This window comes from Protomyctophum bolini (genome assembly GCF_963924005.1).
Source record: "Protomyctophum bolini genome assembly, chromosome: 7".
In the NCBI taxonomy this organism is placed as follows: Eukaryota; Metazoa; Chordata; class Actinopteri; order Myctophiformes; family Myctophidae; genus Protomyctophum; species Protomyctophum bolini.
Window position 1 is genome coordinate 21,969,561 of NC_137868.1, and position 22,173 is coordinate 21,991,733.

Genomic DNA, 22,173 nt, shown 5'->3' on the forward strand with positions numbered 1-22,173 from the left:
CGCTTCGTTACAGCAATATTGATTCTAGCATATCAACATGATATTGCCCCTACTTATGCTTTTAGAGTAGGAGATCGGCCCTTGTCTAGGAGGGACTGCGGAACTCCAGACAGGTAGGCAGAGCAGCGCACTAGGTCTTTGCTCTGGCCTCAGTTGGAAATAGGTTCCATCGGTTATCGTACAGTAGCCTGATGGATGTCATGGATGTCACCCTTGAATTCAGGGTGGCATGCCTAGCTGGTTCCACACAGCGGTTCAGGGCCGCCAGTGGCCAAACGCACAGTTGGGGGCGTTGAGCATTTGAATGCCGTATCCGACCGCCTCCCAGTTGGGGAGACCTCTGTCGGGGAGACGCCATGGCGTCCTCCGACTGGGTCTGTTCAGCAGAGGAGACCAAGTACTTCTTGGCTGGGGGGGGGGGGGCAACCAGCAGTATGGTGTGACCCTCCTAAATAACTCTGAGGCGCTGGTCGTATCAGAGAGGCAGTGGCAAGGCATATGCAGTGCCTCTGGCAGTGCGCATTTAAAAGGATAGTGCCCTGTGGGCGGTGGTCTGCTTAGGGCCATGTGTGTCAGGAACGATGTAGGTCGTTCTGTTCATACTGGCTATGTGGCAGGACGCCTAAGAAGTCCAGCAGGCTGACAGCCATTTGTGGCGTTCAGGTTCTATGAAACCGTCGGACCCTTGCGTCCTGGCCCGGTGGGCTGGGTGTCTCCGTTAGGGAGAACCAGGGAGGTTAGTGAGGTCCAGGGTGAGGAGGTCCACCTCCGCTCTGCCGAGGTAGCCTCTGATTAGTGTTCACCACCACTGGATGGGGTACCGCTCCCCTCATGGGAGCTTTCGATGGGAGGGAGAGCCTACCATGTAGTCCCGCTCTCCACTCAGACAACTTGCCTATAGGCTGATCGGGCGGGGAGGCTGCCCAAGTCAGGGGGGGGTCCATAGACACCTACAGCAGCCAAGCAAACGTGGCCCTGCCCGATGACTTACGTGATACACGATCGAGGTGTTGCCCGAGCGTATGAGAATGTGCTCGCCTCTCCTGTACGGCAGGAAGTGCCGTAGAGCGGAGCACACCACTTGCCGCTCCAGCACATTGCCGTGTTCGGCCCAGTAGACTGGCACGAACTTCATAAACCTGTTGGGTCCCATCAGATTCAAGACATGTCGACACCCGTCTGTCTTGCGTCACAAGGAAGTATGTAGATCGGACTTCCCTTAGTGTGACAAAGGATATACAGCCTCTGTTGCGCCCTTGGGCAGGAGGACACATCACTCCTGGTCTGATAGTAGGGCTCTCGTCATGTTGCTGATAATAGCCATTTTGACCCGCCGGATATGGGGGGCTGGCGTCAGAAGGCGCTGCACAGCCCGGAAAGTCACAGTCAGGTCCCTGCGTGGGACGCCAGGGAACACGCTGGCCTCTAGTGTGGGCCGGCGGTGATACGTGAGCTCCGAGGGCAGTCAAGATGATTTCATCAATGTTGGAGCTCGGCCCTTTGGGAGGCGTGATGTGTCGTAGGCCTACAAGCTGCAGCCTGGTCTTCCCCACCTGGATGGTTCGCTCCGGTGCTTCTCGCCCCGGCTGAACCACCTAGTGCTCCTGGCTCCTCAGGGAGACTACGGAGAGTTGGCCTAGTCTCATCAGTCAAGCTTGACTGTGGAAACCCGGCTTGGCGACGGGCTAGAGATACGATGGACATACGATGGCCGTCCGTGCTCTGAGGACATGACGCCAATGCCTCCAGTGATACACCAAAGGTGGCTGAGCCAGTATTAACGTTGCCACTATTAGGTGTGAAAAGGAGGCCCCAGTGAGCAGGTTGCCTGTGCTCCTGTACTGGGGTCGAGGTCACCTAGCGTTCTGCCGCCGGGCCTCGTTGGAGAACACAATGAGGGATGCAGTGACAGGCTTGGTGGCTGGCATGTAACCCAGGCCAGCCCTTATCGCCTTGTGCGTTCTAATCTATTAAAGTGTCAAGTCGCAACGGGTTGTCTCAGGACACTTTTTCCAATCAGGGCAGGGCTGCCAGGATTTCACCATCGGTATAGAGATGGGAGAAGGCCCTGATCGTCCGCCCGGCAGGCCTGTAGCTGACTCAGGTACAGGCGTGTGGGACGGCGAAGACAGCAAGGCCGCGTCTGAAGAAGGCGCTTGGAGGAGCCGACTGCCTGCTTTACTATGCGTTCCACGGCTATGCGCATGAGCTGAGAAGTGGGAGGCTGGCTCTGATGCCTGGGAGGCACTGCCTTCTGCATCTTCCTCATAGTCATGGAAGTGCATAGCTTAAGCTGTCGGGGAGAGCACATCAACCTCGAGTCAGCTGTGGCATCAGAGAGGGAGGCGCTTCGGCACCCTCCGAGGTGCCTAGGTGTCATCCGAAGTGAGCATGGACCTCATGTGGGCCAACTCTGCAGATAGCTGAGCCCTCTCGGATCTGCTGTAGCCAGCGGTCAGACCTTTTCCTCCTGGCACACGGGGCAGGACCAAGGTCGGCTCACGGCTGAAGGAGAGCTTCAAAAGAGGTACAAAAGTGGGAGCTCTCCATTGTGGTGGCACCGGTTACTCTGGACCGGCCGGTGCGCACAAGTCCCACTAGCCCAGGGCGCGGACGCTGCTGGTTGCTAGGTGTTGGCCGTATGCTGGGGGGAGGAGGCGCGTACGCTGCCTGTACCAGCAGAGGCTTTCGAGGTACAAAAAACGGGAACTCTCAGTTGTGGTGGCACTGGTTCCTTTGGACCGGCTGGTGCACACCAGTCCCAACTAGCCCAGGGCGCGGACGCTACTGGTTGCTAGGGGTGGAGCCGTATGCTGTAGGAAGGGAGCGCGGACGCTGCCTGTACCAGCAGAGGCTTTAACTTAGATCGGCATCTAATGACTTAATCAAAAAACTGAATGCTGCTATACCTGCCGCAGCATGCATTTACGTTTTATGCACATGCTCATTGTAGCACTTTGAGATTCAACCAGATGTAAAGTGCATCATAGAAACAGCACACAAACGTTGCTGTTAGATACTGTGCGACCTGCATGGTCGCGGTGGGGGAGGGGAGCTCGTACGCTACCTGTACCCCCGGCGGAGGCTTACTTATAAATTATGATAATAAAGTAGCCTCCAGTCAAGGTTTAGACGCTGCTATGTAGCAGCTGTAGTGTTCCTATGCGAACGCTTATCCCAGCACTATGACATTTATCCAAACTCCAAGTGCATTATTATTAGTGTGGTTGCCCTAAAAGGGCAACCAGACTATTGTAATTTATGTTTGCTAGTCCAGAGCGAAACAAAAGACACTTCCAATACACTAGTCAAGTGTGCACTACTACGCATTCATGCTGGGAGGAGGGAGCACTAACGCTGCCTACCCCAGCCAGAGGTTTGGTTAAATAAACCGACACAAGCTAGTTTTGGAGAAAAGGCTACAACCGATAGCTCCACCAATAGGGGCCTGCACCTGCCGAAGGAAGGGAGCGCGTACGCTGCCTGTATCAGCTGCAGCTAAGGAACAGAACAAGCTATACCCTGATAGCTGTTAATAAATGCTTGAGCTAACAAACATTAGTAGTAAGTAACATCAAGCTGGCCGTATGCTGGAGGAGCGGAGCGCATACGCTGCCTGCCCTGTACCAGCTGGGCCAACAAACAGTAAAGCAAGCTATACACAGATAGCTTTTTTTATCTTAGATAGTATAATAAGCGCTTGGGCTACAACTACAGGTAGCAGCGCCAGTTAGAGATCTATGCTGGAGACCAGCTGGGCTACCAAAAACAAGACAAGCTATAGCCTGTTCATAAACAGCTTTAGCTTTAAACTACTGGTAGCTGCTGTGAGCTACGCTGGCAGCAGCGCCAGATACCCTGTGCTGGGGACCAGCTGGGTTAATGGGACCTACAGGTGGACAAACCAAGTTGCACCCACTGTATATGCAAAAACTGTCAATGGAGCTTTGAGCTCCAGACATAATAATAATAAACTTTATTTATATAGCACATTTCCATACATAAAATGTAACTCAAAGTGCTTCACATTAAAATAAATAAATTAAAATAATACTGTATAATAATACATACTGGTAGCAGCTTCAGCTAGGCCCACTGCTGGGGGCCAGCTGGGTTAACAACCAGACAGGCTATGTACACCAATAGCTATTTAGCTACAGACTAACTGGTAGCAACATCAATACCCTGGGAGGACGCAGGTAGCTGCTCCTGTACCGGGCTAATAATAACAACAAGAATACAAGCTATTCGCAAAAGCAGTTAAGCTTGAATGCTGCCAATATTGGTATATGGCTTTGGCCAGCGGGGCTTGTCAACAGAAAATGCCGGTTAGCCTTAACTAACTTAAGTCATAAGTTATATGTCGACTGCTGAGAGTATGTAGCGACAATGCTTGCCATCAGCAGGGGCTAAACAAAGCTTTAAAGTAGCGTGTTTATCAAACGAAGGTAATATGATGACAGTGTTCTTATCCTTCGGCAAGTCTTACAGTCACTTATACCTCCCAATGTATGAATGAATGAACCATTGTAAAGCGCTTTGAGCACTTGGAAAAAACGCTATAATAATGCAATTATTTATTATTATTATAATAATAATAAGCGCTAGCGTTCACAGTCGAACAAAACTTGTATGCAGAGCAGGGAGGCGGCGCGAACGCAGCCTATACTCCCAAGAGGTTATGCCATGATAAAATATATCATATGATTTGAACGTCTGTTAGCGTTCGCAGTCGAACAAGCCTCGTCTGCAGAGCAGGGAGGCGGCGCAAACGCAGCCTATACTCAAGAGGTTATGCCATGATAAAATATATCATATCATTTGGACGTCTGTTTAGCGGGGATAGCACCACTTTAAACGATAACGTACCTTTTGTCCGAGGGGGGTTAGCCTTCCTTACCGGCGAGAGAGATTGGACGCTCCTGCGTCCACGTGAATCCGCGAAATAAACTCCATTCATCGAGGAGATAGAAAACCATAGTCGCAGTTCCTGGAGGGCGAACAAACGCTACTCCGACAGGCAGTCACGCCGTCACAGAACTACCGGCGACCAGGTACAGGCACCGTAGCTGCATATTGTATTGCATAGCAATACCTCGCAGCCCAGTGCAAATTTCTCACCACGACGCGCGAGAAAAATTAGAGACTGATCCCCTGCAGACTGCCGGAAGATATAGACTACTTCGGGTCATCACGGGGTCAAAATTGACTTTGTTTGTATACAACACTCGACGACGCATGCGCGAAGGACATATTCATGCTTAAAGCACCGCCTCTGGCGGTCAGCAGGGACGAAATAGAACTGATGAAACAGACATTGCCAGACAATTCAGTTTGGTTTTAGGATTGGTCTCACCAGGCAAAGCAAAATTATTTTGTTTTTGTTGTCGTCGATGCGTTTCATTTCAACATTGAATTTCCGCTTTCACAGCCATCTCTGTATTAAAGGAGAATTACATGCTAGAAGGCTTTCTTACCTTTATTTGTAGTTGTTACGTCCCCATCCAAAGAGGTCCAGGTGTTATTTTGTACAAAAGCGCATTATTGGCTATTTCCCCTACCATAAGCCCTCAATGAATTGAATTGCATTGCATTGAATTGAATTGAATTGAATTGAATTGAATTGAATTGAATTGAATTGTGCTATGGGGTGTTGTGCTAATTCGATTATTTTCATTGCTCAAAAATCACACTTTACTACTTATTTCGATGGAAATAAGCGAATTAGCACAAAAACCCAACCCCCATTGAGGGCTTACATTTGGGTAAATAGCCAATAATGCACGTTTGCACAAAATAACACCTGGACCTGTTTGGTGGGGAGTAACAACTACAAATAAAGGTAAGAAAGCCTTCTAGCATAGAAGGAGAATTCTAAAACGGGTAGTCCCAATACTTCATTCTGATTGGCTGGTTACCGTCACGTGACCGGTGTAAATTTCACCGATAACCCACTCCTTCAATCACTTTGTATCAAACTGCAGCCTTGTAGCTTAACTGGGGAAGGGGAGCGCTTCATTGCCTTACAAACACATGCCGTGCGGGCGTCTAAGCACCGCCCGCCTCATATGACTGTGAATGTGTGGCTCCAGGAAGCCCCGTAAAGATATCAAGTGCTACCGTCACATAGGCTACTTGCTGAGCGAAACAAGGAAGTGTTGTGGCTCTGGCTCGCTCTGGTGGCGCAAAGCGTAGATACTTTTGTGAATGTAATAGTTTTATTAGGTTAATATTGCTATAATGTTTGTAACCGTTTTAGAACAGCAATAAGCCACTCGAGGCCCCAGCTTACCGGGTATTTTACACTGGCTGGGAGGTAGAAGACCCTCCGCTGCGTGTCGGGTCTGCCTACGCCCCCAGCCAGTGTAAAATACCCGGTAACCTGAGACCTCTCGTGGCTTATTGCTTAATTTAACACGTCTTTGAATCTCCCTTCAATGGTTTACTATATTTGGTGCTTAGTACCTCTTCTTCCCCCTCCATCTCTCAGTGTGTGGTACGCGTGTGCTGCATCCGCAGTTTTGGCCACTTCCTCACCAATCTCCAGGGCAATGTCCTGCATTTCAACCCGGAGGCAGGCATCTTCACCAGCATCAGCCAATCAGAACAAGACAACCTTGTGCAGCAAGCTAAGGCACAGTTCCGAATGGTGAGTGACAGTCAAATAGGACAATTACGCGTGGCCACAGGGTACCGATGTTTATCTGTTATTGAATACAAGTTTTTATTACACGTGTGTGTGTGTGTGTGTGTGTGTGTGAGAGAGAGAGAGAGAGCAATAGAGTGGTTGTGCCATCTATGACAATTGAGTCTCACTCCTTATTTTCCAGGCTGAGGAGGAGGCTCGTCGAAATCGCCTAATGAGGGACATGGCTCAACTTCGACTACAGGTCAAACATTAACCACATATTGTGGTGTTCAAATACAGTGCTCCCATTTTACCTGCACCACCGATGCAGTGTTTGTGATTGTAGTTATTACAGTATCTCATATAACCACTTAACAGTATTCCCAATCCCTGGTTCATTACAGTTGGAGGTGTCCCAGCTTGAGGGTAGCCTGCAGCAGCCCAAAACCCAGTCGTCTATGTCGCCCTACCTGGTGCCAGACACAGCTGCCCTCTGCCAACACCTGAACCTCATCAGACAGTTGGCCAGCAGTGGCTGTTTCATTATCATCATCCCGCGCACAGGTTTGTGTCCTGTACCTGTCTCACCATATCCTACCATGCCTGTGTCCTGTAATGTTTCTTCTGAAAAAAAATACTTTGTAAGTAATAAGCCTGATTTATTCTTCAGCTACTGATGTGGGCGGGTAATTTCCTAAATTTGTTCTGAATGTGTTATTGTTGATCAACACATTGCATGACAAATAATTCACACTAGCATTGCATTGTAGTGTTTACATTTACACAAGTGGTGAAAGTATTAGAGTATTTTGTATGTAATTAAAACCGCCTTAACACAATCTGTGCTTAATTTCTTTCCTTTTGATATTTAGAAGGATTGGTTGTTATTACCGTTGTTTGCCAAAAACAATATCAATCTGAATTTTCTATCTAATATCATGTCATAGTGATTGATGGACTTGACATGTTGAAGAAGGAAAATCCTGGTGCAAGGGACGGCATCCGCTTTCTCGAGTCTGAATTCCGTAAAGGAAATAGGTAAGTGTTGCCTTTGACCACTCGCTGAGGTGTTATATTTTCGCCCCATTCCGTTTTTGGGGGATTTAGATGGTCAGATTGTCATAGAATACGGTGGGAACGATAAGTGGACTTCCCCAAAGAGATTATCGCTTGGATTGAGAAAAAAAAGATTTTGTTTTAGATTTGACAAAAATAATCATTAGGCTATCCCAAAAAGGTTTTGTGGGTCTCAGGTCAGGCTCAAAATCTAATTGATAGGCATATTTTCTGAGTACTGATGCCTTACAAAAATGTTACGGTGAAAATTACATAATCGGTCATATCATGTGAGGGAATGTTGACAATTACATAGCATTGGTAGAGGTATCGGAAGGCTCCCGCTGGTTTTGTGTTGAAGTGTCCTTGAGCAAGTAGGTTGGTGCTTGTATGGTTTCATCCGCCATCAGTGTGAATGTGTGTGTGAAAGTAATAACAGTGCTATATAAATGCACCATTTACCATTTTAGGTATGTATTCTAATTTGTACATACAATAGCCTTTCTTAATGTGACATTACTTTTTCCCAACCTTGCCTCATTTTGTGTTTGGATCTCTTATTATCTTCCTTGTTACACCTATTCTTTAATTAATATTTAACTTGCTACTGTGTGCAGGTACATTCGATGCCAGAAAGAGTCAGGGCGGAGTTTTGAGAGAGACAAACTGAAACGGCAGGATATCGAAGCCTGGTAAGTCCTGACATGCTCAAACTGGTTCAACCCATTAAAATCTGGAAAGCATCTGTTAGCAAAAGTAGTTAATATAGCGCCATCACAATCATTTTAACCATATTTTATACTTTGGCTATTCAAAAAATATCTGGGTTTTTATGAGCTTGTACATTGTTGAATATATTACATTTTGATTCTGGAGTCTCTGGAACAAAATACTTTTGAGATGAGGCAGCCAAATTCATACGATTTTGGGGTCTTTGACGTGAAAAAGGTTGAGAACCACTGATATAGCAACAGGTTTTTCAGAAAATTCAGAGGACTTATTATTATTATTGAGGTCTTAATGGGTTAATCATATAAGCACTATAGAAATATAGTTCTCATGAAATGAGTATGTGGTTCATTCTCAGGCATCTATACAAGATGGTGGACAGCTGCCGTCAGCTGACGGTCTCCCAGAGCAACGGAGATGAAGACACAGCTGGCATGGTGACCATCCTGACCGGCCACTTGGTGGAAGAGCTGTGTAACCGGAATGCACCGATGAAGGTTTGTCGGCAATCATAGTTACAGTACTCGTGCAAAGTTCTTAACACTATTTGTTGTAAGGGTAACTTCAAACTGTAACGGTTTGTAACACTGATCTACATTCACCAAGAGATGCGATTACCCAAGTGATTCATTGTATCGTAGACCATCCTTCGTTTTGATAATCAATTTTGAAAAGACTAAATAAACCATTGAGGGTTACAGTACGTACGAGCCTTGCCACGTACCTCTAAAGAACCAAAGGTTATATAAACGATTTAGTATTTCTGTCTGTCTGGTAGGGGTAACTGTACAGTATATGTATTCGTACCAGACCATTTCAGTATAGGACTTTCTGTATGATTCAGATGTATTTTGAAAAAAGTAGACTTTTTCATTTTTTTTTTGTGGATGGAACAGCTACTTGAAATCTGAGTTCCCTTAAGAACATATTAAGTGATGGCCCGGGAAACTGCCGGACTACTAGGCTTTTTCTTAAGATTAATTGCATAATGATGAACAGGTAACACTAGTCTTTTTCTTAATAACAATAAATCAAACCCAATTCAATGAATACATAAGAATAGTTAAATATTATAAGTTTAGTTTTTAGATAAAACCCATGTGCGATTAGCATGGATCTACTACACTCTGGATGCGGTATAGAAGATTGTTCCTGAAAATGCAAATGCTGAAAAGGTTTCTAGACTTTCTGAGGGAAGAAAATGGGTATACCTATGCCATCTGCTGGTTGTGTTCAAAACCCCAATAGTGATTTTTTTTGCATTGAACTACAGTATACCTAGCACTGTTTTAGAATTAAGCACAAAACTAAATAAAAAGGTGCAGTGCTTCGCTTATTATTATTTATCATAATTAGTATTTATCACGTCAGCCTGTGGCATTTTCCTAACACTTTGTGGGTTGTGATAGTGGAATCTTGAACAGCACAGCCTTTGTAGTCTGTTTGTTCTTTCATTTATTGTCTGTCTGTCTGTATGTATGTTTGTATGTTTTGTTATATTTCACAAAGCGAGGAATGCTTCATTGAGTTAATCTTCTATTCATTCTTTGATTCCCTCCTTTACTTTTCCCATGATAACCAGGCGGCCATCCAAGCAGTGGGCGTGGCTGGTATGGAACTGAAGAACATTGTGGACTTCTACCGGCAGTGGAAGGAGATAGGCTGAGAGTTCCCAAGGAGCACAGTCGGCATGGCGGACAGCTGATAAGTCGCAACAGTCGCTCCCTCTCTCTCTCTCTCCCCCCTCTCTCTCTCTGTGTCTCTGTCTCTCTCCCACTTCCACTCTTCGGCTCTGTGTGCATCTGCATATCCAAGGGGGGAAAAATATCAACCCAGAGAAAAGAAAGATGGAAGCGACAAATGAGTTGAGGCTTAGCTGAGGAGGAAACGTTGATACAATGGAGGTATGGGGAAAAAAAGCAAAGACGTGGGCGAAAACGGGGCTATGAGAAACGGAAGATCTTTCCGCCGCTACCCCCTAACCCACACATAAAAGAGTGACCCCTAGCGGTCTGGATGAGGAAATCACAGGGATGTTAATGAAATTTAAGTGCCCCTGGTTCTCATCTTTAGCCAGGCGTATACTGTATATGTTAGCAAATGAGTACATATGTGTCGAGAGAAACTGCACGTGCGTGCATGCACGCACGCGCTCCCACACATACACAAAACACATGCATGCACGCACGCACGCACACACACACACACACACACACACACACACACACACACACACACACTCATCACATACACATTCATGCTCAGATAAGTCCATATGAATATATAGAACAGTGTTTTTAGATTTCCGTCCCTTCCTCCCTTTTTCCCCTCTTGTCTGTTTGAGAGCGGGTCACAAGGTCGACAGACTGGCTGGGGCAGGTTTGGATAGGGCAAGGGTCATAATTTGAAGAATAAACATTGAGAGAGAGAGAAAAAAAAGTCTTCATTTGACACCTTGGCTAACCAAGCTTCCAGCCTTACGATACAACAGGGTCTCCTAACTCAAGAGTACAGTTGTAGAAAGGGTTGAGGACGATGCATCTACACTTCTCCGGATTTGTTCATTTCCTATGGCTAATCTTTTTGTTTTCTTTTTTCCTTTATTTGCGGTGTACTTTTGGTGACCAGTGACTAATGTATTGTGTTAATCTGTGTATGAGAAGAAAAAAAATAAGACCACATGACGAATTTGTGTCTTGTTTGTAATTTGGATTTTATTTTTGTACTCAAATGTACTTTATTTTGCGTTTTTGTAAGCTGTTGCTGAATGAAATGCAGAGGAATGTTTAGGGAAAGGGAGGGGATTGCCATTGTGTATTGTTCCACTAAACCAGGCCTTCAGTTCTCGGAATGAAAGAAAAGAATGATAATTATAGTAATCCAGACTTTTTAATCATGATGTCATTTTAGGAAGATGTTGAGTAGCATCAGTATCATGCCATTGGTAGTTAACAAGGAGAGAGGGGCCTCTTGCTTCCCCTGAGGAAAGCAGATCATTGTGTTTGGGACCCCTGTGAACTCCTAGTATATATCCCATCTACCATCACTCTCCATAGTAACTGTTCCTTCATGCACAGTGCGAAGGAAACCAGTATATTTGTGGCCACGCATTCAACAATAAAGATTACAAATGTATTGAATCTTGCTTCTTTTCTTTAAAGGTATTGGCCACAACTGTTTTTTCCACTTCATGCTGAAAAAATAAGTGGTCTCATGGATGAGAATTGTCACGTTATGCTTCATTTTAGAGAAAGAAATTGCAACACCAACTGGAAGTTATGCGGGAACGCCCACTGAGTGGCAAAAAACTACTTTCTGGCCTTGACAGCCCATACATCCAAACAGAAAAGTCCTGTCTGATTGCATTAAATAATGTTAAACTCACCAACATTGCAGCTGTACGAAAAGCTTGAATTGAATCCTCTTTCTATCTGCATAGTTTTTGTTTCATGACAATCCACCATAGAAACGTTATGAGCTACTTTCTGTGTAGCCCTGCATTTGATTATTATTATTGTGTCAAAGTTTGGAAGTGCTTGTTTTCAATAACATTTAGCAGTTTTTGCTGCCTCCTGCATTATGTGACATTTTGAAACAGGTGGTTGAGTGATTTCCAACGAGAGCTTCCAAACTCCAACACTCCATCAATGCTGCTCAATGTTTTGCCACTCAGTCTAGATGAGGGGGGCGTGTCCTATTGTTTGTAGATCTATTATTTATTTACATTCCTGACCAATTTACATAATGGTTTGAGGACTCTGGTCATTTTGGACAATGTTTTTGGCTTTGCTTTGGTCCCCATCAAGCTTGGGCTGAAATTGAGAGCTCTAATTTTCGAGAGGTCAGTTTTGCAAGAAATGCCACAAATTGTAAACGCAGCATCCGATCTGTCCCAAATTTGCAGTTAGACCATTGCAACGGCTTTTGTACAAACTCTATCCCCGCAACTTCAACAGTAATACAACATATTTTTGCACCTCTAGTTTGTCTCTTTCTCGCTTCCTCTGTAAATCCATTTTTAACTGTTTCTATATTTCACACTCTTCCTTCCTCCCCCTCTCCATATCTTTCAGATTTCTGGTGTTAAGCTTGGAGGACTTTTCTTTTATGGTGGTTTTGAAGGAGGGTAAATATTAACAAAAATTGATAGACACTGACAGCTATGTGTGGGGCTGTGTCCCTGGGTCTGTCCCTGTGTCCCTGGCTGTGTCCGAGCATGAAAATAGCGTTATAGCGTTTGTTCACCAATCACCACCAAGTGTAGCCTAACACACAGACACACACAGGCCAGGGAGGAGGGCTTGTACAGTACAGTACAGTACAGTACAGTACAGTACAGCACAAGTACAGTACAGCACCACTCACTTCAGACGGGTTTGATTTTTTATATGTTTGTTGGTAGGGCATTCCACATTTTGGTGGCATAGCAGTAGAACAAATTTGTCCCAGCCGAATCTTGGTTGAGTGAGATCAGTGGAGCGCTTCCTGGTGTCTTTCATGTTTATTGAAGTAGTAGACTGATGGGTCTCCCTGTTCTATTGAGTAGGCCTATCTTGAAGACCAGGCCAATTGCAAGTTGCTTTACTCTGTCCTAACCCTGAGCCATCCCATCCTAGAATCCTCCTCCCAGCCATCCCATCCTAGAATCCTCCTCCCAGCCAACACTCCCCACTGCCAGGTAGTTACCCCCTTTTTGATTTACATCAAAAGGGCATGTGAACTCAAACCCACAATTCAACATTTGGGTTTTAAGATGTTGATATTCATTTTGTATTCATCCTTAGGACCCCAAATCACACCTTGGAAAGCATGAGTGTCTATTTCAAAAAAGTGTTTTTTGACTGGGGGGGGGGGGTCATATTTTGACAGGAGGAATTGCCTGTCATAATTAGACCCCCCTGTATTAGGATGTTGATATTCAGTCATCAGCCAACACTCCCCACTGACAAGTAGTACCCCCCCTCCCCACTCACAGGTAGTACCCCCCACACCAGAGAGGACATATATAGCGCCTTAGTCCTACTCCTCCCAGCCAACACTCCCCACTGACAGGTAGTACCCCCCCAGGGGCACGGTGGCACAGTTGGTAGTGCTGTCGCCTCACAGCTAGAAGGTCCTGGGTTCGATTCCCGCTCGGGGCACTGTGGGTGCTGGCGGCGTGTTTCCTCCTCCGCGTCATCAGTGCCCATACCCGAAGGCGGGGTTGGCGAAAGGGCCTTTCTGTGTGGAGTTTGCATGTTCTCCCCGTGTCCCCTAGGGTATAAAACATATATTAAAAAAAAAGGTAGTACCCCCCCCCTCCCCACTGACAGGTAGTACCCCCCCAGAGAGGACGTATAGGGCCTTAGTCCTACTCCTCCTCCCAGCCCCAGCCAACCAACACTCCCACTGCCAGGTAGTTACCCCCCCCCCCCCCCCCCCTTTGTGTTTTTTGACTGGGGGGTCATATATTTGACCCCCCTGTATTAGGATGTATTAGGATGATATTCATTCCTCCGCCAACACTCCCCACTGACAGGTAGTCACCCCCCCCCTCCAGAGAGGACGTATAGGGCCTTAGTCCTACTCCACCTCCCAGCCAACACTCCCCACTGACAGGTAGTCACCCCCCCCCCCCCCCCAGAGAGGACATAGGGCCTTAGTCCTACTCCACCTCCCAGCCAACACTCCCCACTGACAGGTAGTTACCCCCCCCCCCCCCCCCCCCCAGAGAGGACATAGGGCCTTAGTCCTACTCCACCCCCCACTGACAAACTAAGTATAACTCATGCAGACTTGAGCACACCTAGAAACAGTCAGCTAGTGTTTAGCAAAATCATGTGAAAAAGGAAGCATTGTAAATGGAAGGGAAGTGGTGACACACTTGACACTTTAATTGAGCATGCAAATTCATACAAGTAATTAACGCTTAGTGATTAATTATGATTGATTAACTTGTGAATTTATCATGCAGTACTTTATGAATTCCTGGTCCTACACTTTTAACTAACGGTGACTTAACCAGGTGTAATATATATGTTAGCGCCCTCGGTTTATGAAAGAATCAGATTTGGATGGTCTCAACGGGTGTAATTTATTTGTCTTCAGGTACAGAAGATCGTCACTGGTACACCGTGAAAACTACAATAGAAATATAAATAGTTACAATCATGACATTTTCTCATAGTCTTCACCAACAATAAAATCTGTAAATTACATATTACTTTCAAGAGCAGACCAATAAATACCACAAGTTCATAACAGAAATATAACAACAGAACCATTAACCCACAATACAATTAGGACAAAGTAAATGAGTGAACCCAAAACAAATCATGTACCTCGCTCCGCTAACTGAGGGGCTAAGGGTTGAATCAAATGCCACCTTGAACTTCATAACAATCTTGGGATAATGATACTTGGCACAGGACACAGCAAAGGCAGGCACTGTAAACAATAGACAACTTCAGTCACTACAAGTTCACTACCACTGCAAATGTCACAGGCTTCAACGCTGCTTAATCAATAAGAATACAAACATAATAAGAGTCACAAACAGTCAAACATTTCATACCGTGTGGTCTGGTGCAAACACACACACACACACACACACACACACACACACACACACTCTGCTCACTCTGGAGTCTGGCTGTGTGAAATGAGTCTATTGGTTTGAGGTGAGTGAAGCTAACAGGCTTCAGCTATATATGGACAGGTAACAGGAGGTGTCAAAGTAAAAGTATGCCAAATTACAGGAAGTATCCAAACAAACAACAAAATAAGACAAACAATAAATAAAGAATAAACAGACTTCAAACTAAAGAAATTATTGCAGAACCAACTGTCACTGGCAGTTACAATATAATTAGTTACGGTTCTTCCAAAATTCCAGGATGAATGTGAGTAGTAGTACCGGTAGTTGGTTATTTATTACAATTAAACTAATTCATCATTTATGGTTTAATTATGTAATTAATCATTAATTGTTTGTGTAGGAATGTGCATGCTCAACTGTGAGTCTGTGACCATGCTTTTTCTGTGGCATAAATTACATAATCTGGCCAGGTTCTTTTGTCACAAATTCTCTGCATGCAGTAGACAGACAGTAGACATAGTAGACAGATGCAGCAAGGCAGTGGTGTCTTAACATTTTGTATTACAAATATCAGACAACTTGTTGTTAAATCATGGTTTGTGGTGCAATCATGCTGTATTTTATTCACACACACACACACACACACACACACACACACACATTATGCCCAATAATTGGTCAACTTCTTCATTAACTCCCTGAACTTGGTTCTAATTTTCCAGTGTGCCATCATCTCCCAGCTCTACTGCCCCCTCTTTTGTCCCTCTGCCCTGGGCCTCAGTCAGTGGGTTGGCACTTTGTTTGGCTCACTTTTTCGGGGAGCAAGAGGGACATTGAGTTCTTTTTTTCTGTTCCCAGTTCTGGATAAGGACTTCAGAGGGTCTGTAATTTGTAACCGAGTGGGAATCGAGCAGAAGATTCACGATTTTCTATTTATTTTAAATTACATTTCTATCCGTTTAAAGATGCTCCTCTGATGAAATGTTGGATTATGAAGCGCACCTTACCTATATATGCCTCGCCTACATGCATAAAACATTTTGAGTGAGTATCTAGTTATCTACTAGTAGGCTACATTATTTACTTATTGACCGTGGTTTATCATTAGACTGTAGTATAGTACATTACATCGATAGTGTGAGGATGAAAAGTATTCTAATAGGCTACAGTTTTAACGCATAGCTCCATGGTGTGATTGCAACGGTCTTCCTCCTTGTCTCGGATGTCTCCTGATCACATAGTATTCCTGATCGTGAAAAAACAATGTTTCTTTCTTGTCTGCATCCAATAAAACAAGCCGCTGTGCTGACGGTGCTGGGATTTGGTCTGGTTCGTCGTTCTCGGGAGGTGTGACTGCAGCGGCCAGCGGGAACTGCAATAATGGGAAATGGGAATCCAAATGAGTCGAGTTATGTTAAAAATGTGGCCAGTGGCGCAACGTCATAAATCTGATTCCCTTCATTTAATAGTTAGATTCAGTCAGAATCAGATACAAACCGACACAAAGCTAGCTATATTGATTGATATTGGCATCAATAACCAATTCGATTGTCGGCATTCTGGATTTCGCCTAGCCCTGAAACATGACTGCCATGATGATTATCATACGAGTCATGAATCATGGCTAGATTTCGCCCTAAGAGACTTGAGAGTTGCCCGCGTTTCAACTCGCAAGTTCCATAGTTCTCAGAAATGTCTCCATGATGACATCATCTTAGGTGAAGATTTTTTTTTGTTGCTCTTTGTGGTTATACAACTTGTGTATTGTGTAGGCCTTCTTGTGTAGAAGTGTAGCCTGCCTATGCGCGATGTTCGACGCACGTCAGATGATTATAGGCTATCATAACAATAATTATTTCATCATGTCAGATAGTATATAATTGTAGATTGATTGATTGATTGACTACAGTTTGTAGAATTACAGTACATTTCAAGCACAAACTCAATACAAAGACTGTTGATGTAGGATGTTCAAAGTTTTAAATGAAAATGGAAACGGTAGCACGTGCATTGACTAAACCACATAGTTACGTAATAAATAAAATAATGTAGGGGTGCCGGTGTAGGCAGAGAGAAAAGAGAGATTTATTCTCGTATTGGAAAAGCCAACGATGGTGGCACTCCGTTTATTTTAGAAGAAGAGAATGACAACAACAAAACTTGTCGCCTAGATAAAACGTCAACTTGTCACTACGTCAACACCTCGGAGGTGTGTCTCTTAGCTCCTAAGGTAACACACTATGCCTTGCATTAAAGTGAGAGGAACAACCATATATAACATGGGCAGGAACGCAGTGAATTATAAATGTCATTAATATAGTAGTGTGTGTCTATCCACCACAATAAAGCTGTCTGCTAAGTAGGCTACAAATAAACAATTCCAGTCTGACATTAATATTGAGCTAAAGTGAACGATGCGTTGAGGATGTGGTCGGGTGGGTACACTGGGACAGTAGTAGCTGGCTACGCGGGGATGAAAGTACTGCGACACACATGGCTGTTGTTATTGTTGCTGGAACAGTCCACGTGAGTTCCGAGCAACGCTTCCTACTGGCTCCTCCGGGACTTCAGAAGGGCGCAGCCTACAGCGATCTGCACACACACACTAGTAGTCACACACTGTCTGAGACTAGTGCGTTGAATTCACTCACAACAATAGCTGTCCAGTGTCCATCCCACAAACGACTTCTCCCTCCTTGGCCGCGCTCAGCTTTCCCCGTTATTTGTAATTATTTACTTAAAAACATAATAAGCCTATCCGTTATAGTGGATTTTTTGTAGGTGCACTGGGTGGCGGCATTACTACCCCTCCGCATGCCCGACGGCCGACACGCACGGTAAGTTGACAAAAGATTCGTATCGCTATTTTTGTTTACACAAGGAGTATGTTTGTCATCAGTATATTGTATTTTTTATGTGCTACATGGTCAGTTGTGACCGTACTTACGGTTGCATCGAATACGGTTCTGTGCTTGTGACCGCATAATGCAGCGATGGAACATCCCGGACGGTGGGTAGTTATAGTTGTTGATGTGTAGGTTGCGATTCCTGGAAAGTCATGTACTTGTACTGAACAGTGAAAAACTGTTGAGTTCCTCAAGTGGCGCGTATTCTGTGTAGGTTGAGATTCCTCCTGGAAAGTCATGTACTGAACAGTGGAAAACTGTTGAGTTCCTCAAGTGGCGCGTATTCTATTTTTAAATGGTTGTTGGCAAAAGCAGCTTTTATTTTTCCATTTCGGTGAGTTTTCCATAGGCCTACTTGATGGAATGCAGAAGACACGGAGGAAAGGAAATGGAAATGCCTATTGTCTGCAGCTTTTCATCTTGGGCTTAGTTCGATCTATGCCAGAATAAATGAGAGGAATACACTTTTCCAAAAGGTTTGGAAGTGGAACGTGAATATTTAAAACCTCCCTTACAATAGTCAATAGGCTATCTTAGCAGTCGAACAATAAGCAGCATAAACTACTCCAGTAGCTCAGCCTACAGTGACCGCATTGGCTTGCCCATGGATGGCACAGCGCACCATTTAGCTACAATCTTTTCAGTAGGGCTGTGTCAGCTGGGCAATATTTCAATATCATGATATGATGAGACTAGATATTGTCTGTGATTTCTGTGAAGTGTCTTTTCCTGGTTTTAAAGACTGCATTACATTAAGGTAGTGTAATTTTCATAACTGATATTATTGTATTGTTATTATAATATTGTCATAATATCAATATTGAGGTATTTGGTCAAAAATATAGATTTTGTCCATATCGCACAGCCCTCTACTTGTCATTAAAATAGTTTTAAACATGTCTGTCATGTCTATTTAAACTTGATTCCACCTGTCGATGCAGATGGCTGCCCTCATAGAGCCTCGTTCTGCTTCAGGATTTTTGTGTTAAGTGGGAGGTTTTCCTTTCCACTGTCGCCAAGTGCTTGCTCATGTCGGAAACGTTGGACTGCTCCACATGTATAGTGACGTTGAGAAAACTTGCATGCAGTGTGCACTATAATAAAATGTAATTATCTGAGTATAGAGTTAACATTTGAGCAGATTCTGTATATTCTATTTCAACACTATACGTCATTATTACTGCAGGAGAAGAAGGAAAATAATGTCTTTCCCACAGGAACCTCAGGAGGGATAGATTGCAAGTAGGCTAAACTATGGACACAATCCAGTACAGGTGTGGACGAACGTGACACATGAGTAGTGTACAGTTGAGGCATAAATTAACATGATTCACTACTGTGAAGCTTATGTTGTATATTTTATACCATCCAGGAGAGTAAAGGTGCAACGGCAGACAGGATTCGATGTTCCATGAGTAGTTTATTCAGAGTACAGCACAGCAGTGGAGCGTAGCATAAGCTCACCTCCGACGGCGAATGCCGTCAGAGAGAATGACCCTCTTTACAATGAAAACCAACGGCCTTAAATCAGAGTCACAAATACACATTCTTCCAGACTGGCATTGGCCCTCCCAGGAAGGTAAATCACTGTAGGCCTTGATCAATTGTTCTTTTCGCATGTTAAATTCTTTAGGTGTGACCCAGGATCTGGCTTCAAACATGTAAACAGGCCACCCACACCTTGACTCTAAATAACAAAGGCAGGCCTCTGAGAGAGCTGCCTTGCATATAGTGACAGTTGACTTATTTAGCATGTCCTTAGCACAGTGACGAAATGTATAGTGGAACATTACAAACATGAGATATTATATGAATTATTGATTCCAGATACGACATTCCCCCCTTTTAGCAGACTCACCGTCTGCTAAATACAAAATGTGGAATAATAATTCCCTTACACCCCCCTTGACCCTCAGCTTGACAATACACATTCAAAGAAACCAAAAAATAACAGCATTACAGTACAGAACTTCCCAAAAATGGTTTTCAGACATCCATATGTGTATGAATAATGGGAAAAATGATTAGTACAGGTAACAGACATTAAACAATACATATGCCGTTTTCAGCTCCATTTTACAAGAGCACTTTTTTGATATGCAATAACCTACATGAGTTTACTACTAAACTCTGCTATTCCAATACACAATATCAGCTAAGTCCCAGACTTACATCTGACCAAGATCACCCAGTGGTGATACCCAAATATTGACGCGCCAGAGTCTAACTATAATAACACATATCTCTTGATATCCCTAGGAAAATTCCTCATTGATTCAATTAGGCTAAATGACTCAACTTATCTAATTATACGACAAACACATACCAACATGAGGCCTATTATAATTCATGCTGAAAACAAACGAGACGCACAATTTGTTAAACAGAGAGAAGGAAAGTCCATCTTTTCTCTGTACGAACAAAGGAAACTTCTTCTCTGTATGCTGCTCATTCTAGTTTACCTCGAAATGTTCGCTTAGCTGCACGGACCAAAGTTCAAGAGTCTGCACTGCTGTTTTTTCGCTGTCCTCGTCATCATCTCTTCTCTCCCCCCTCCCAACTCTGAACCATCAGAGCTGGGAACACTCGTGAAGAGAAAAGAAAAGGCTGGAACGTCTTCATCACAGACCCCTTGATCAGGTCCACGAAGGCACTCAGCTTAGGTCGGTCAATCAGCCACTGCTGCGCCGTGCTGCGTCTCACTGCTCCCCGTCGTCCTCCTCCGCCAGTGCGCTGATGCAAAGATGCAGGTCTCCGCCACCCGCAGCCGCTCACCGTCACCCCGCTGTCGATGCAACCGCTTCCGTCCATCTCCTCGCAGGGCAGAGCCGTGACTCAGTCCGTAGTTGGTTAAGGCCTCCACCTCCACGTAGACGCACTGAACGTCGGATCACGCTTCTCCACCGTCGCTCCCAAAAACTCCCCTCCCTCTTCGCAGGTCCGTTTTTATTGTGCCGTAGAATTTATCCACGCCATCAAAACCACATCGGGCGCCACTTATGTTGTATATTTTATACCATCCAGGAGAGTAAAGGTGCAACGGCAGACAGGATTCGATGTTCCATGAGTAGTTTATTCAGAGTACAGCACAGCAGTGGAGCGTAGCATAAGCTCACCTCCGACGGCGAATGCCGTCAGAGAGAATGACCCTCTTTACAATGAAAACCAACGGCCTTAAATCAGAGTCACAAATACACATTCTTCCAGACTGGCATTGGCCCTCCCAGGAAGGTAAATCACTGTAGGCCTTGATCAATTGTTCTTTTCGCATGTTAAATTCTTTAGGTGTGACCCAGGATCTGGCTTCAAACATGTAAACAGGCCACCCACACCTTGACTCTAAATAACAAAGGCAGGCCTCTGAGAGAGCTGCCTTGCATATAGTGACAGTTGACTTATTTAGCATGTCCTTAGCACAGTGACGAAATGTATAGTGGAACATTACAAACATGAGATATTATATGAATTATTGATTCCAGATACGACACCTGTTTGTTGGGTCTTCTGCAAGTACAATTAAAAGAGAGACGGGTAACAGCCGGAATGTAGACGGCAACCGGGTGAGCAGTATGGGTTAGCGCCCCAGCCTGTGTCCTCCGTGAGGAGGAAGCCCAACAACCCTCTGTGAGGCCTTTAGGAGGGCCATGCAAGCGGAACCGCAGTACCATGACCCTGCGGAACCATTGCCCACCACTCCTGAATGAACTGTCTGGTGCTGGGACTCTGGTGCAACGCACAGGTCCTCGCTCTGGTGAGAGCAGGAGTGGACCTGGTGAGACGTAGGAGGGGCCCGGACAGGAGACAACCCACAGAGCCTAGTCCCTCCATGTGCCAGAAGTGTACCTCCCAGCCCTGGCAGAGTAGTTCTGGAGTAGTTCCAACGGATTGTGTGCCCCTGGTTTTTCCCTAATGGGACTGATTGAGGGTAGCTACTGGGACGTAAGTCGGGACTTGATCACTCCCGGCTGGGTCGCCTGAGTGAGGGGTATGATGTTGCGAGACCCGAAACCCCGTTGACCTCAGGATACATCACTGAGGATACGTCCCAGGTGCATCCATGCGATGTTTTTTTGTTAAAATTGGTTTTCATTGCCAAAAGTTACATGAAGGCAGGACTGAGCCAAATTATGATTTGGACTTGTTCCAAAGACACAGATTCAAATTCAACACCAAGTCTTTCAGTAAAAGCATCCATTTGGTTAGAGTTGCAACTAAGTAATCTGTAATGTCAGATGCACAATGCAGAAATAGAGAAAAGTTAAGGAAGGATAACTGAA

At 44.9% G+C, this 22,173-nt stretch overlaps 2 protein-coding genes across 3 annotated transcripts in view; both read left to right on the forward strand.

Moving 5' to 3' along the window:
- Nucleotides 1-11,548, forward strand: part of smg5 (SMG5 nonsense mediated mRNA decay factor) — a 31,521-nt gene extending 19,973 nt beyond the window's left edge. Inside the window, exons 16-22 of the mRNA XM_080767937.1 lie at nucleotides 6,491-6,649; nucleotides 6,831-6,890; nucleotides 7,033-7,192; nucleotides 7,576-7,666; nucleotides 8,302-8,376; nucleotides 8,772-8,910; nucleotides 9,996-11,548. Coding sequence (XP_080624063.1) covers nucleotides 6,491-6,649; nucleotides 6,831-6,890; nucleotides 7,033-7,192; nucleotides 7,576-7,666; nucleotides 8,302-8,376; nucleotides 8,772-8,910; nucleotides 9,996-10,079 — 768 coding nt within the window. The 3' untranslated portion in view covers nucleotides 10,080-11,548. The remainder of the gene's footprint in view (nucleotides 1-6,490; nucleotides 6,650-6,830; nucleotides 6,891-7,032; nucleotides 7,193-7,575; nucleotides 7,667-8,301; nucleotides 8,377-8,771; nucleotides 8,911-9,995) is intronic.
- A 4,169-nt stretch (nucleotides 11,549-15,717) lies between these two features.
- Nucleotides 15,718-22,173, forward strand: part of paqr6 (progestin and adipoQ receptor family member VI) — a 32,623-nt gene continuing 26,167 nt past the window's right edge. The window contains exon 1 of one of the 2 annotated variants that reach the window (XM_080768854.1): nucleotides 15,718-16,034. In XM_080768854.1, coding sequence (XP_080624980.1) covers nucleotide 16,034 — 1 coding nt within the window. In that variant the 5' untranslated portion in view covers nucleotides 15,718-16,033. Of the gene's footprint in view, nucleotides 16,035-17,550; nucleotides 17,828-22,173 lie in introns of those variants that run through there. The other variant, XM_080768855.1, reaches the window with a different exon arrangement.